Source organism: Carcharhinus amblyrhynchos, chromosome 28 (genome assembly GCF_965287045.1).
Source record: "Carcharhinus amblyrhynchos chromosome 28, sCarAmb.v2.hapA, whole genome shotgun sequence".
NCBI classification, from domain to species: Eukaryota; Metazoa; Chordata; class Chondrichthyes; order Carcharhiniformes; family Carcharhinidae; genus Carcharhinus; species Carcharhinus amblyrhynchos.
The window spans coordinates 8,979,492-8,994,320 of record NC_137351.1 but is presented as its reverse complement, the minus strand read 5'-3'; the positions used below and the strand labels follow the sequence as shown (position 1 = coordinate 8,994,320).

The following is a 14,829-nucleotide window of genomic DNA, read 5'->3' as shown; positions in this document are numbered from 1 at the left end:
CCAAGTAAGGGCAAAATGGTTTTTTTTTAAAGCATAGTTAAGGCATCATGATTGGCACAGGCTTGGAGGACTGTAGGGCCTGTTCATGTGCTGTACTTTTTTTGCTGTTTATATTCAGGTAGAGAATTTACACTTGATGTCTCGACTTTTACATTAAGAATGGTTACTTGGCCAAGTCAATGGGGAGAAGACTGTACAAACAAAACTCACGAGCTACTGTCCCAGGGAAAGGGTGGAAAAAACCTTGCATTTATGTAGCATCTTTAACAGAGTAACAATGCCCCAAGAACATGAGCAAACAAAATTTGACCTTCAAATTAGAAAGGGGGATTGGAGAGGAGGGAGGGAGAAATTAAACAGTATTGAACCATTTCAGATATGTTAATACTAAAAGGCTGACAAGCTAACGCAATGTCAGGTAACATCACTATGTCAACGATTTACGAATCAGAGAAGTACACTGTTGTCATTGTACCACTTGGCAGAAAGCTCCACACTCTCACAGCAACTGTGTACAAGAGCAAGCCATCTGGCAAAGAGTGCTCAGGCTTTTACGACTAACAAATGTTCCAGGAAAAACTCACCACAAAATTTTCCTACCAGATCACTTGTGCTTTACCACGTGAGGATGTGTAGTTTAGTTGTTTCATTGATAATTATATGTTCACTGTATTTTGGAAAATAGCAGATTCTGGAACATTTGAGACTTATGTGAGCCTTTATCAAAAGGTTAGTCCATTCTAATCAAAGGTGGACTTGTCTTTTCTCAAAATGCCTGCCTCACTTCCTCCCTCCTCCTCAACACCATGAAAACAAAGTGATTAAGTGCACCACAAATAGTTATGGACCAGCTGCTCCACACTGGGTATTCAAGTCTCACAGATCTGAAAGGAACCAGGTTTAGATTTTACTCATTTCTACAAAAGGCTCATAGGGATTCTCAGAATCTCTACAGTGCAGAAGAGGCTATTTGGTCCATCAAGTATGCACTAGATTTTAACAAACGATGCTCGCTTTCTTCAAGAAATCACCCTTTAGGATTTTTCAATTATTTTTATTCATTTGTGGGGCATGACCAGCATTTATTGTCCATCTCTATTTGCCCTTGAGAAGGTGATGGTGAGCTGCCTTCTTGAAACACCGCAGTCCACGTGCTGTGGATTGACCCACAATACCACTGGGGAGGGCATTCCAGGATTTTGACCTAGCAAAGGAACAATGACATATTTCCAAGTCAGGGTAGTAAATAACTTGGAGGGGAACTTGCAGTTGGTAGTGTTCCCACATCTTGTCCTTCTTGATGGAAGTGGCCGAGGGTTTGGAAGCTGCTGCCCAAGGATCTTCAGTGAATTACTGCAGTGCATCTTGTGGATAGTACACATTGCTACTACTGAGCATCAGTAGTGGAGGGAGGGGATGTGTCGTCAATCAAGTGGGCTGCTGGATGGTGTCAAGCTTCTCGAGTGTCGTTGGATTTGCACTCATCCAGGCAAGTAAAGAGTATTCCATCACACTCCTGACTGGTGTTTAATTTTGCACATCTTTGAAACATCTCTTTGAAACAAGAAAACAATTCGCTTTGTGTTGTTTTCCAAGTCATTTACCAGCCTCAAATTAATATGGAGTTGCACGCTAAATTACTAGGAAGGTGCAGAAGTGTTCCTGCACTTAATCCTGCTATCAATTTCAAAGCCATTCCACCTACTCCCTATAAAAACTTAACTATAGATGTATATTGTATACCACAGTTCTGTAAACTGCCATGACAAAACCTGGTTAAATGCTTGAGTTTGTCTTGTAGCATTTTGAAAGAGTGACCCATATGCAGAGCACGTAGTGGGATTGGGACCCTTGGCAGAAAGTTATTGAATAACAGAGCACTAAATGAACCACAACCAATTCTGCTTTCCTTTCCCGCTCCTGTCTATCAATTGATTTAGCAAAAACAAGTCCAAGCACAGGTAATTTGAAACGGCTTTCGACTGATTGGAGGTTTTCTCACGAGCTCTCATTTGTGTGGGAAGCTCGTTTCGGGAAGGAAATGAATGCTATGGTTACTGCATGCTGCATACAAAAGAGACTTTGGGGTTTTTCAATTTCCTTAGAGGAATGCAATATATTTCAAGGTATTCATTCGACTTAAACCAGCTATGCATCAAATGAAGAAAGTCAGGCTGATAAATAACTGGAAAATCATCCAGAATATAGTCTGAAACCTGGACCAAATTTTGACCATATAAAAGGTTGAACATAAAACAAAAAACTATTAGATAAACCTCATTCAGATGAAGACTGCCTGCTCAAAACACACCTATCTTTGAATACAGGAGTTGGGACATCTTGTTGACGTTGTACGAGACATTGGTACGGCCAGACTTGGAATACTGTGTGCAGTTCTGGGGACCCAATTACAGAAAGGATATTACTGAACTAGAAAGATGTAGAAGAGATTTATTAGGATGCAACCAGGACTCAATGGTTTGACTTATAAGGAGAGGCTGGATAGACTGGGACTTTTTCTCCTGGAGTATGGGAGGCTTAGGGATGATCTTATAGAGGTCTACAAAATAATGAGGAGCGTACCTCAGCTAGGTAGTTGACATCTTTTCCCAAAGGTAGGGGAGTCAAAAACTAGAAGGTATAGGGTTAAGATGAGGAGGGAGAGATACAAAAGGGTCCAGAGGAGCAATTTTTTCACACAGAGGGTGGTGAGTATCTGGAACAAACTGCCAGAGGTAGTAGCAGAGGTGGGTACAATTTTGCCTTTTAAAAAGCATGGGTAAGATGGATATAGAGGGATATGGGCCAAACTTGGGCAATGGGGGCTATCTTAGAGGTTTACAAGAACAAAGAAGACAGCATGGACAAGTTGGGCTGGAGGCCTTATTTCCATTCTGTAAACCCCTATGACTCCATCATCTGTTTTTTCAGGTGCCTCTTGGATCTGTTGAAAACTTCCAGCATTGCTTATATTAACTTCACATACACTGACAATTCTATTCATGCCAGATGAAGTAAAACAATGCATTTTATATCACCAGCTTCTCATGCCAGCCACAGCTTGGTTGGTAGAGTTCATCACTTAGTCACAAGGTTCCAGGCTCAAAGTCCCACTCCCAGACTTGGATATCAAGCAGTAGCAGTGGTTAGCACCGCTGCCTTACAGCATCAGAGACCTGGGTTTGATTCCCAGCTTGGGTCGCTGACTGTGTGGTCTGCACATTCTCCCTATGTCTGTGTGGGTTTCCACCCATAGTCCAAAAGATGGGCTGGTTAGATGTGTTGGCCATGCTAAATTCTCCCTCAATGTACCCAAACAGATGCTGGAGTGTGGCAACTCAGGGATTTTCACAGTAACTTCACTGCAGTGCTAATGTGAACCTATACTCATAAATAAGCTTTAAAAACTTAAACTTTAAATATTCCACTGCAGTATTGTCCAGTGTGCCAGCTTTTGAAGCCCTATCTCTGCCTGTTTAGATGGGTGCAAAATGCTTCATGGTACTATTTCAAAGAGCAGCAAGAAGTTATCCTGCTGTTCTGACTAATATTTATCCCTCAATCAACGTCTGCAAGGCAGATTAACCAGCCTTAATCACTGCTGTTTGAGAGAGTTTACTAAATGCACATTGGCTGCCCTGTTCCAAATGTTCACTACACTCCAAAAGTATTTCATTGGCTGGAAAGCATCTGATGGTCATAAAGGCATTACATAACAATGCTTTCTTCTTTCTGGAAGATGTCGCAAAATCCCATGAGCTATCAATATGACACATGACTCCTATTGGCTGCATTTCAGTAAAGGAAGGCAACATTTAGTCTCTCTTATATTCAAAATAGCAACGTCCATCACAGACATATCTCAACTAGGTAAAGTTTACACCTCAGATTCAAACTTCCAGTGAAGTTAAACGCAGCTAAGCACCTCCCATCCATAAACCATCGATACTTGAGTATTGTTGTTGTTCAGTTAATAAATGCATTAGTGTAGTGCCTTGCTATACAAATGAGGAAGAAATTTACTGATAGTGGGCAACCATAATAGGGTATTGTATGTTTGGGTTAAGTGGAAGAAGAAATCCATACAATGCTGCTGTCCTTGATCAGAATCCAGAACTAGACATGTGGCACAGTGGTTAGCACTACTGCCTCACAGTGCCAAAGGCCTGGATTCGATTCCTGGCTTGGGTCACTCACTGTCTGTCAGGAGTTTGCACACACTCTCCATGTCTGCGTGGGTTTTCCTCCAAGTGCTCTGGTTTCCTCCCACAGTCCAAAGATGTGCAGGTTAGGTGGATTGGCCATGCTAAATTGCCCCTTAGTGTCAGGGGACTAGCTGGGGTAAATGCATTGGGTCATGGGGAAAGGGTGCGGAAGGGACTGTGGTCAGAGCAGACTCAATGGACCGAATGGCTTCCTTCTGCACTGTAGGATTCTATTAGGGTATTGACAGTATCACTGGGTCAAACTCTTCATTTTCCCACTATGTTGATCAACACATGATAAAGTGAACTCCAAGAGTGGAGAACAGTGCCTGTGGCATATGGCCAGATAATATATGGAGAGGTGACATACATCCATTTGTTTGGCTTTCATCAATACTGTGGAATACAAGTACGAAAGGGCAAGTCAGTTTTTCAGAGCTTCTGGTAAGCTGACTCAACAGCTGAAAGCTTTGTGCATTCACAAGGGGGGTTTGGAGTTGTTAATTCACTCTCCAGTGCAACTGCCAGCTGATTGAGTCTAACATAGCAAATATTAGGCTTGGATCCTCTGATTCCATGTGGGACAACAGGCAGCAAACATTATGAAGGATGGGAAAGAGGAAGACAGTTGGCTGAGAAATCTTTCTCATGAATGCATTGCGGATCTTCTGGAATTTAAGCTGCAGTCGATTACTAGAAAGTGTTGACCTGACTGTATGAAATACATGCGATTCCTCAGTAATTCACTTCAGCTGAGACAGCACTGAATGTTTTTTACCTAAATGTAATCCATCAGCATTGGATTCAGTGATTGGGATGTTTCATTCACAGGTTGCACAATATAATATTCAATTGTGGGAGGATATGGGGAGGCAAAGAGGAGGGAAAGGACATAACTGGTGCGGAACAACATTTTCAATCATAACAATATGGATGGGTGTCCATACAAAGCAAGGTTTGAGCATCCATGTTCTCCCTGTGCTAGCGCGGGTTTCTTCCTGGTACTCCTGTTTCCTCCAACGATCCAAAGATGTGCAGGTTAGCTGGTTTGTCCATGTTAAATTGCCCCTTAGTGTCACAACATACGTGAGGTATATATGCATGGGTAGTGGGATGGAGCCTTGGTAAGGTACTCTGTCAAAGATTCGGTGCAGACTCAATGGGCCAAATGGCCTTCTACTGTGCCGTAGGGATTCTATTCTATGATCCCTGGTGATGAGTTAGTTGATGATAACAAGGTATTGGCAGAGATGCTCCAATTAGTCACAGCATCATTGGGCCAAAGTTTGGGCCTCTTCCCCAAAAAGTCAGCTTGGGTTTCTGTCACCGATCACTCATGCTATACCCCGTCTGCCCATGTGAACACTGGCTAAGGGTTTATTTGGTTTGATCACAAAGTTGCCCCAAGCTGGATACAGCCTGACACTCAGTCACTGGCAATGTACGCACAAGAAGAAATGGACATTTGAATAAGGCATTAGCAGACAGCAACTCTTGTTACAGTTTCTATTTTAACAGAGATTACAATGAAAGTAAAGAAAATGGTTGTCATGTTTCTTTAGTGTCAAGGAAGATGAACAACGGTAGCAGTAATTATTAGAAAATGCTGGAAAAACTTGACAGATCTGGCAGGATCTGTGGAGAGAAAAACAGTGTCAACGTTTTGAGTCCCCATGACTCTTCTTCAGAACTCAGACTCAATACATTGACTGTTTCTCTTTCATGTGGAGATGCTGGCGTTGGACTGGGGTAAACACAGTAAGAAGTCTCACAACACCAGGTTAAAGTCTAACCTGTTGGACTTTAACCTGGCGTTATGAGACTTCTTACTGTGTTTCTCTCTCCAAAGATGCTGCCAGATCTGTTGAGTTCTTCCAGCATTTTCTGGGGTTTTTCCCCAGATTTCCAGCATCCACTTTTATTATAGTAGCAATTAATCACATTCTTCTTTGAAATAACTGCCGTCACTCCCAGATAAGGTGCAAAGGTAAAATGCACAGTAAAGTCTCACCTACTCTGCCTCGCTAACATGTCTCCTCCCCTGAAATGGAGATGCTGTCATTGGACTGGGGCAAGCACAATAAGTCGTCTCACAACACCAGGTTAAAGTCCAATACGTTTATTTGGCAGCACAAACTTTCACAGCGCTGCTCCTCCATCAGGTGAGTGGGATTCACATTCACAAGTAGGGTATATAAAAACATACAAACTCAATTTACAAGACAATAGTTGGAACATGAGTCTACAGGTAATCAAGTCTTAAAAGGTACAGAATGTGAGTGGAGAGAGGGTTAAGCACAGGTTAAAGAGATGTGTGTTGTCTCCAGCCAGGACAGTTAGGTGAGATTTTGCAAGCCCAGGCAAGTTGTAGGGATTACAGATAGTGTGACATGAACCCAAGATCCCGGGTTGAGGCCGTCTTCACGCATGCGGAACTTGGCTATCAGTTTCTGCTCAGTGATTCTACGTTGTCATGTGTTGTGAAGGCTGCCTTGGAGAACACTTACCCAAAGATCAGAGACTGATTGCCCATGACTGCTGAAGTGTTCCCTGACTGGAAGGGAACACTCCTGCCTGCTGATTGTTGAGCAATGTTCATTCATTCGTTGTCGTAGCATCTGAATGGTCTCCCCAACGTACCATGCCTAGGAACATTCTTTCCTGTAGGGTATCAGGTAGACAACATTGATGAATCGCAAGAGTATGTACCGTGTACCCGGTGGATGGTGTTCTCACATGAGATGATGGCATCCGTGATGATGATCCGGCACATCTTGCAGGAGTTGCTGTGGCAGGGTTGTGTGATGCCGTGGTCTCTGTTCTCCTGAAGGCTGGATAGTTTGCTGCGGACAATGGTCTGTTTGAGGTTGTGCAGTTGTTTAAAAGGCAAGAAGTGGGGGTGTGGGGAGTGCCTTGGTGAAATGAAATGAAGATGAACGTCTTGCCAAGGCCATCACCACTGAACACTGCTCAACAATCACCAGGCAGGAGCGTTCTCTTCTCAGTCGGGGAACACTTCAGCGATCATGGGCATTCAACCTCTCATCTTCAGGTAAGCGTTCTCCAAGGCGGCCTTCACAATAACGCAGAATCACTGAGCAGAAACTGATAGCCAAGTTCTGCATGCGAGGATGGCCTCAACTGGGATCTTGAGTTCATGTCACACTATCTAACCCCCACGACTTGCCTGGGCTTGCAAAATCTCGCCTAACTGTCCTGGCTGGAGACAATACATATCTCTTTAACCTGTGCTTAACCCTCTCTCCACTCACATTGTCTGTACCTTTAAGACTTGATTACCTGTAAAGACTCAGGTTCCAACCATTATCTTGTAATTTGAGTTTGTGTCTTTATATGCCCTGTTTGTGAATGACTCCCACTCACCTGATGAAGAAGCAGCGCTCTGAAAACTTGTGCTGCCGAATAAACCTGTTGGACTTTAACCTGGTGTCGTGAGACTTCTTACTGTGCTCCTCCCCTGAACACAGAACAGTGCCCACTGTGATACCAGAATGGCAACTCCTCACTTTTAGGTTTCTAGTGGTCTTTGTCGGTAAGAATGTTAATTCAATATTAAAATCAGAGTTTTTTTTAAAAAAAACTTTTTTTTATTAGTCGCAAGTAGGCTTACATTAACACCGCAATGAAGTTACTGTGAAAATCCTCTAATGTCCACGCTCCGGCACCTGTCTGGGGACACCGAGGGAGAATTTAGCATGGCCAGTGCACCCAACCAGCACATCTTCCAGACTGTGGAAGGAAACTGGAGCACCCGGAGGAAACCTGCACAGACAAAAGGAGAACGTGCAGACTCCGCACAGACAGCAGCCCAAACCGAGTCCCCGGCGCTGAGAGGCTGCAGTAGTAACCACTATGCCACCCCACAGGCTGCGTGCTCTGGATCTGTGCCCACTTTATAGTCAGCTGAAAATATCCAAACTTATTTTACTTAAGACGTTACAGTGAGCACAGAGATCTTCACCTCTTTACCCTGGACCAGAATTCAAAACTTATTCCATGGAAAAACAGTGTCCAAACCTATTGCAACTCCCAATTTTGCAGAGTATTTTCTTTGCATGCTAGTTATTTCTCCAGCCCCAGTGTAAACCAGTATAAAAGAAAAGCTGAATTACAGTGTGGCTGATTCTGAGTGACTAACCTCATCAATAGCTTCATAACTCTGAAGATCAGTTTAAGTACATTTTCTTTAAAAATAGGATTGCCATTACTTACATACAATGGAGCGTGATTTGGTGTAAGTTTCATGACACAGGATACTGTAAGTAAGAAGAGAAAGAAAATAAGTGCATGGAAAGTTATTTGTTAAGCCATAAAGTTATTTAGTAACATATTCAGCCATAAACCACCACTTCAAACAAGAGTTGGAATTTAATCTTACTTTTGTTACATTGAAAGCACAATTATTTTACCATGTTACTTGTGTCAAGTATTCTTCACTGACTCCCAATAGAACAATCATACAGAAAGCCTCCATAAGAAATATCGCTGATTTCCTTTAAAATCAAAGGCAGTTAATTTTATTTGGTTACTAAATACTGGGGGCCTGAAGTGTACAAACCAGTAGCTACCAAGTACAAACCCACATTTATACAGAGTTAATTGATCTCATCCTGGCTGTGCCAAAATTGGCCAAAGTGATTGATGGACAAGGGAGTCGGAAGTACGCGCAAATGACCAAGCACAAAGGACCAACCTTTGCATTCCCCCAAACCAGCCTATTGCAATCCTTCATTGTAAAAGTGCATCATTTCAGGGGTGGAGGGGAAAAATTAAATGAAAAGAATTACAGAGTGGATAGCAAGCCAAGGGAGAGTTAGGGAGGCGAGACTGAAAGCTTGCTCAGCAAGTTGGGTTCTGAGAAGGATGCAAGAACTGATTGAAGGGATTTAAGGAGCCAAATCATAATCATTTAAAAGGACACATGTCTATGTGCTGTTGTCGCCTTCTGTCGCGACCCAGGGTTGCAGGGGGCAGCCTGCTGTGCCCAAATAACAAGCTGACACACACTGGGCAAACTGCCCAAGGAGGCAGCCAGAGCTTATGAAACCCCAATCTGAGTTAAAATCTTTCAGGAGAGAACAGATATAGTATAGTTTGATAGTACAGAATTTGAGTATTGATGAAAAATACATTAGTTGAAGTTTTTTGTCTTACACTCATCAGGACAATCACAAGAATGCCAATGTCAGGGGAAGCAACAGCTTAATATGGGATGAGAAGATTACAGATTGATTGGCAAGAAGCATTGCTATGGAGAATGCACGAGTTTTTTTTGAAGGTCCCCACAAGAGAGATTTTTTTTTTTACTTTATTCCAATCCAATTGACCTATTCCAGTCAAATTAAAGCCAATTCAGAGTCCCAACAAGTTGGGACATTCCCGATCCAAGCTGACAAGACAGGGCTCTCACCTCCTGTCTTGGGCTTGATCTACATGATCCAAGCTGATTGAAGTAGGTGTAGCTCCTCCTCCAAGGCTTGATCTAATTTGCATCTTAGCCAAAAGGCCGAGATGCCACTTGAAAAAATTGCTTCAAATGAAACTGAAATGTAACTTAATGACTTCAACCAAGTGCAGCATGACGGTACGACACTTGATCTTAGCCAAAAGACCGACAAAATCCAAGCTGACAGGAAAAGGCATCGAGAATGCACAAGTTATTAGTTACTGGCAGTTAACTCAAGTGTGGTTTGAAATTTAAACTACGTAGCTTGGCTCTGATTGTTCAACCTGCACTAACCTGTGGAATGAACTAGCAAAGAGCTAACACTTACTTTCTTTAGCTGAAATAGGCGCAACATGAGCACATGTTCTTTCTGTCTGCAAAGTACAAAGCCTTGTGTATTAATATATGTAGCTTCCATACAAATGTAAGCTCAACAGAATCTTAACTTGTTTGTCAGTGTGATTTTTAGCAAATTGAGGGTTATTTAGCAAAGACTGTCCAATCACAGAATCACCTCTAATGTTGGAGACTGACACAGGAATCTTCCCCTCCCACCCACTACTGAAATTGTAATGGGCAGACCACGCAAAGGTCCATTGACCTCGGGCAAGATTTTCCAGTTTTTGGGCCAGCGTGGCCGGAAAAATCTTGTGTCTTATGTTTTTCAAAGAACAGGAAACTGGGCAGAGTGGAGCAAAATCCATAAAGTCATTTTAACCATGAGCATTTTCTCCTTCTCCCTCATCCCAATTTACATTGGCCCATTTCTTCCTGCCAATCTCAGTCTGCCAATAAAATGATGAACATACACAGAGCCTCCTTCTGCAAAACATTGGTTCCTTGACCAATGGCAGCTGAACTTGTAACTGGATGAAATATGTACAGTCAGGGTTTCTTTATGAGCCACTGTCTCATTTCCTTCCCTAGACAGAATGGTTAGCTAATGATAGAATTGAAGCAACAAACAGCCCTTTGACTAATATGAGGGGCTGTCCCTCTCATGCAGAAGCACATATCAATGTCAATTATAGTACCGTGCATTAGCTTGCATTAAGCTTCTGATATGAGCATATCTTCAAGACAAGTAACAACAGGAGGACAAGAAAACACAGCGAAATTAGGGGAAGTAAATTCAAATGTGTTCTTTAAATAATGCTTAAAGATGATTAATGATTGCAGTAAGTTACCAGGCAAGCAAATAGAATCAAAAATACCTAGAGAAGTTGAAAATTTGGCTGCATGGTAGATCAAACAAGTTGGAATACTAAAGGAATAGGTTCCAAATGTTTTTGACTTTTGCTGATGTTCTTATTTCAGATTGCAGAATGGCTTTGCTTTTTTTTTGTTTTAAATAAAACAATGCAGCAGTTATCTCTCATAACCAGTGCTCAGGGCCAGAAAGTGTATTGTCAAACTATGTCAATTAGATATCTCCTTCCGTTTCAAAGTTTACTGTAAATACCAAGGGGCTGACAGTTATTTTCCAATAAAACAATGGATCCAATTCTAAAAGGGGTGCAGGAGCAGAGGGACACAAGGGAATGTGTACAAGATGTGGAAGGTGGCAGAGGAAGGTTGAGAAAGCAGTTAAGAAAGTAGACAGGATCCTGGGCTTTAAGAACAGGGGCAAGCAGTGGAAAAGCAAGGGCATAATGATGCCAAATAAAAGCAAAGCACCACAGATGTCGGAAATCTGAAACAGAAAATGCAGCCTGGCAGCAGCTGTGGACAGGGGAACAGTTAACACTTTGAGCCTCATCATCACATCTGGAAATGCTAAACACCATTACTTCACAAGCTTTGGATTAAACGTATGCTACAACCAATGTTGTTGGTGTTACATGGCACAGACTATAGCAATTACTATTGCACAATAACTCTGATAGGAATATGGTTAGTTAATTTCAACCCTTCAAGGAAATAATCAGCCTGCTAAAATATCAGATGCAATTTCATACAAGGAGATGGCATTGCTTAAACATTCTCTAGTAAAATGTTCTCCAGTAAAAGGGGTGGCATGGTGGCACACAGTGGTTAGCTGCTGCCTCACACCTCCAGGGACCCAGGTGCAATCCCCAGCTTGAGTCACTGTCCGTGTGGAGTTTGTATGTTCTCCCAGTGCCTGCATGGGTTTCTTCTGGGTGCTCCAGTTTCCTCCCACTGCCGGTTAGGTGGATTGGCCATGCTAAATTGCCCCTTAATGTCAGGGGAATTGGCTAGGAGTTATGCATGGAGTTATAGAGACAGAGCCTGGATGGGATTGTGGTCAGTGCAGACTCGATGGGCCGAACGACCGCCTTCTGCGCTGTACGATTTTATGATATTCCATGAAAATCTCAGTACAAATGTAAAAAAAGGTGCACAGACTTGGAGATGCATGTAGGTGCTGTGTGGCAGCGGTACTCACTACCACAGAGTGGTTGTGGCAAATAGGATAGTGGATGCATTCAGGATGAAGTGCACAAGACAGTAAGGAACAGAAGGCTATACAGTAAGGATGAGATTAAATAAGGTACGAGGAGGCATGTGTGGAGCAGAAACACCAACAGGGACCTGCTGGGAACAACGGGTTCTGTGCTGTAGTGCAGAAAAAAAAAATCACTCTCAATAACCAAAGGATAATGCTCACGATATCTTCTACACAGCTGTGTATTTGCAAGTTTTCCTGTGCTGGTGCTGTCCCAGGGTCTCTCCTTCCTATCTCGCACAAAATAATGCTATCATGGATGTAAAAAGATACAGGCAATCCTCTGACTTGATGCACAATTGGCTCCAGAAAACCACGTCAAGTCGAAACTTGGTACGTCGGAACCAATTTTTCCATTAGAACAATGTCACAAATGGGGTTTGGTTCCAAACTGAGATCAGTTACCCTACTTTCACCAAAATGGCCCACCTTGTCCATGCAGCCTCTTTTTTTGAACCCATAAGCTAGTCCCAAATCCCTCTATACTCATCTTGCTCATGTAACTGTCTAAAAGCTTTTCAAAAGACAAAATTGTACCCGCCTCTACTATTATCTCTAGCAGCTTGTTCCAGACACCCACCACAGAGAAAAAATGCCCCTCTGGACCCTTTTGTATTTCTGCCCTCTCACCTTAAACCTATACCCTCTAATTTTAGACTCCCCTATGTTTAGGAAAAGATGTTGACTATCTGAAGGAGGGGAGATAGGGAGAAACTGTTCCTGCTCATAAAAGGATCAAGAACGTGAGGGAGCAAATTTAAAGTGATTTGTAAAACAAGAAAATATGATGCGAGAACAAACTTTTTCACACAGCGAGTGGTTGGGGCCTGGAATGCACCGCCTGGAAGTGTGATGAAGGCATGTTCAAATCGAAGCATTCAATGATTACTTTAATGGAAACCATGTGCAGGGCTATGGGGAAAAGGCAGGTTGATGGCACTAAGTCAATACGCTTGTTTGGAGACCCAGTGAAGACAATGATGGGCTAAATGGCCTCCTGCTGCACCATAACAATTCTGTGATTCTGTGAACACAGAGATTTACCAAGAAAGAATTAGTGGGAAGCACTAGTGAGTGTTGAGTCAGTGAGGTGGGTGATGCAGAATGCTGATACACACTTCAAAATGTTTGAACTTGTTCGCTGGCGTGGCATTGTAATTACAAAAACAACATCAATTTATAAATGTTTTAAGCACTGTGCACAACAACTCGAATGTTGTAAAGCTGAGGACTGCCTATACTCAGAGTGGATATTTTTTTAAATAATTGAAATAGCATCTAAGTATAGGAAGATACTGAAATTTGGCCAGAGAAGCTGACTACTTCAAAATCCTTCGATCTCGCTCGGGTCTGAGGGGCGCAGGGCTCCCCCCAACATGTAAACCGACTCAAGCATAGTGAACAAGCAAAGCTTTGGAACTGCACAAGGATTCTGCCAAGCCAATAAGCAGCACAGTTTGATCACAATTCTGAAAGGAGGGCATTGGAAATCCCTCAACCTATGGTCTCTTCTGGCCTCCATAAACTGAAGACTCTCGCATCGCAACGAAGATTGCAGTTCCGTGGTCAATGCTCAACCTTCAGCTACCAATACTCCCAAAAGGAATAGCAGGCCAAAACAAACGGAGGATGGGAAAGATGACAAAATCTCACAAGGAAGGCTGTAAATCCAATCAGCTGCAAATGGGTTGGGAATGACGCGTCTTAATAATCAGTTACAAAGCTCAACATAGAAGGAAATCTTACATTTATATAGCACCTTTCACGACCTTAACTTGGCCCAATGTGCTTTATAGTCAATGAATTACTTTTGATATATAGACACTGCTGTAATATAGAAAATATATCTAATTTCTTATCAATGGGAAGATTGTATTCAAGGTCAAAAGCAATTAGGGAATAAAACGAAGACAGCAAGAAATTACAAAGGGTTGTGAACGAAACCCAGTCCATCACGTAAATCAGCTTCCCATCCATTGGACCGTCTACACTTCCTGCTGCCTCAGAAAAGCAGCCAGCATAATCAGAGACCCCATGCAACCTGGACATTCTCTCTTCCACTTTCTTCCCTTGGGGGAAAAGATACAAGTCTGCGGTCAAGTACCAACTGACTCAAAAACTGCTTCTTCCCTTCTGTCATCAGACTTTTGAATGGACCCATCTTATATTAAGCTAATCTTTCTCTACACCCTAGCTATGACTGTAACACTATAATTCTGCACCCTCTCCTTTCCTTCTTCCCTAAGTACTCTGAGTGGAAACAGGAAATGCTGGAAAATCTCAGCAGGTCTGACAGAGGAGAGAGAATGGAGCGAATGTTTCGAGTTTGGATGACTCTTCATCATCTCTCCACAGATGCTGTCAGGCCTGCTGAGATTTTCCAGCATTTTCTGTTTCAGACTCCAACAGCCGCAGTATTTTGCATTTATTTTGCTTTTAATCTTTTCACAGTAACTTCACTGCAATGTTAATGTAAGCCTTCTTGTGACACTAATAAAGAAAGAAAGAATGGTATGCTTTGTATAGTGTGCAAGAAACAATATTTTCATTGGACACTAATACATGCGACAATAATAAATGAAATCAAAACATTCCAACAGAAACAAGGGAACAGAATCCGTAATGATGATTAAAAGCAAAGTAGGTCAATATTTGCAAAACAAAGAGATGCAAAGATACGAGAAGGACAG

At 42.4% G+C, this 14,829-nt stretch overlaps 1 protein-coding gene across 6 annotated transcripts in view; it reads right to left on the bottom strand.

The window, feature by feature from the left end:
• LOC145359690 (A-kinase anchor protein 13-like) overlaps window positions 1-14,829 on the bottom strand; it is a 415,021-nt gene that overhangs the window by 307,723 nt on the left and 92,469 nt on the right. For all 6 annotated transcript variants that reach the window (XM_080214440.1, XM_080214441.1, XM_080214444.1 and 3 more), the window contains exon 2: window positions 8,439-8,482. In XM_080214440.1, the coding sequence (XP_080070566.1) occupies window positions 8,439-8,482 (44 nt within the window). The remainder of the gene's footprint in view (window positions 1-8,438; window positions 8,483-14,829) is intronic.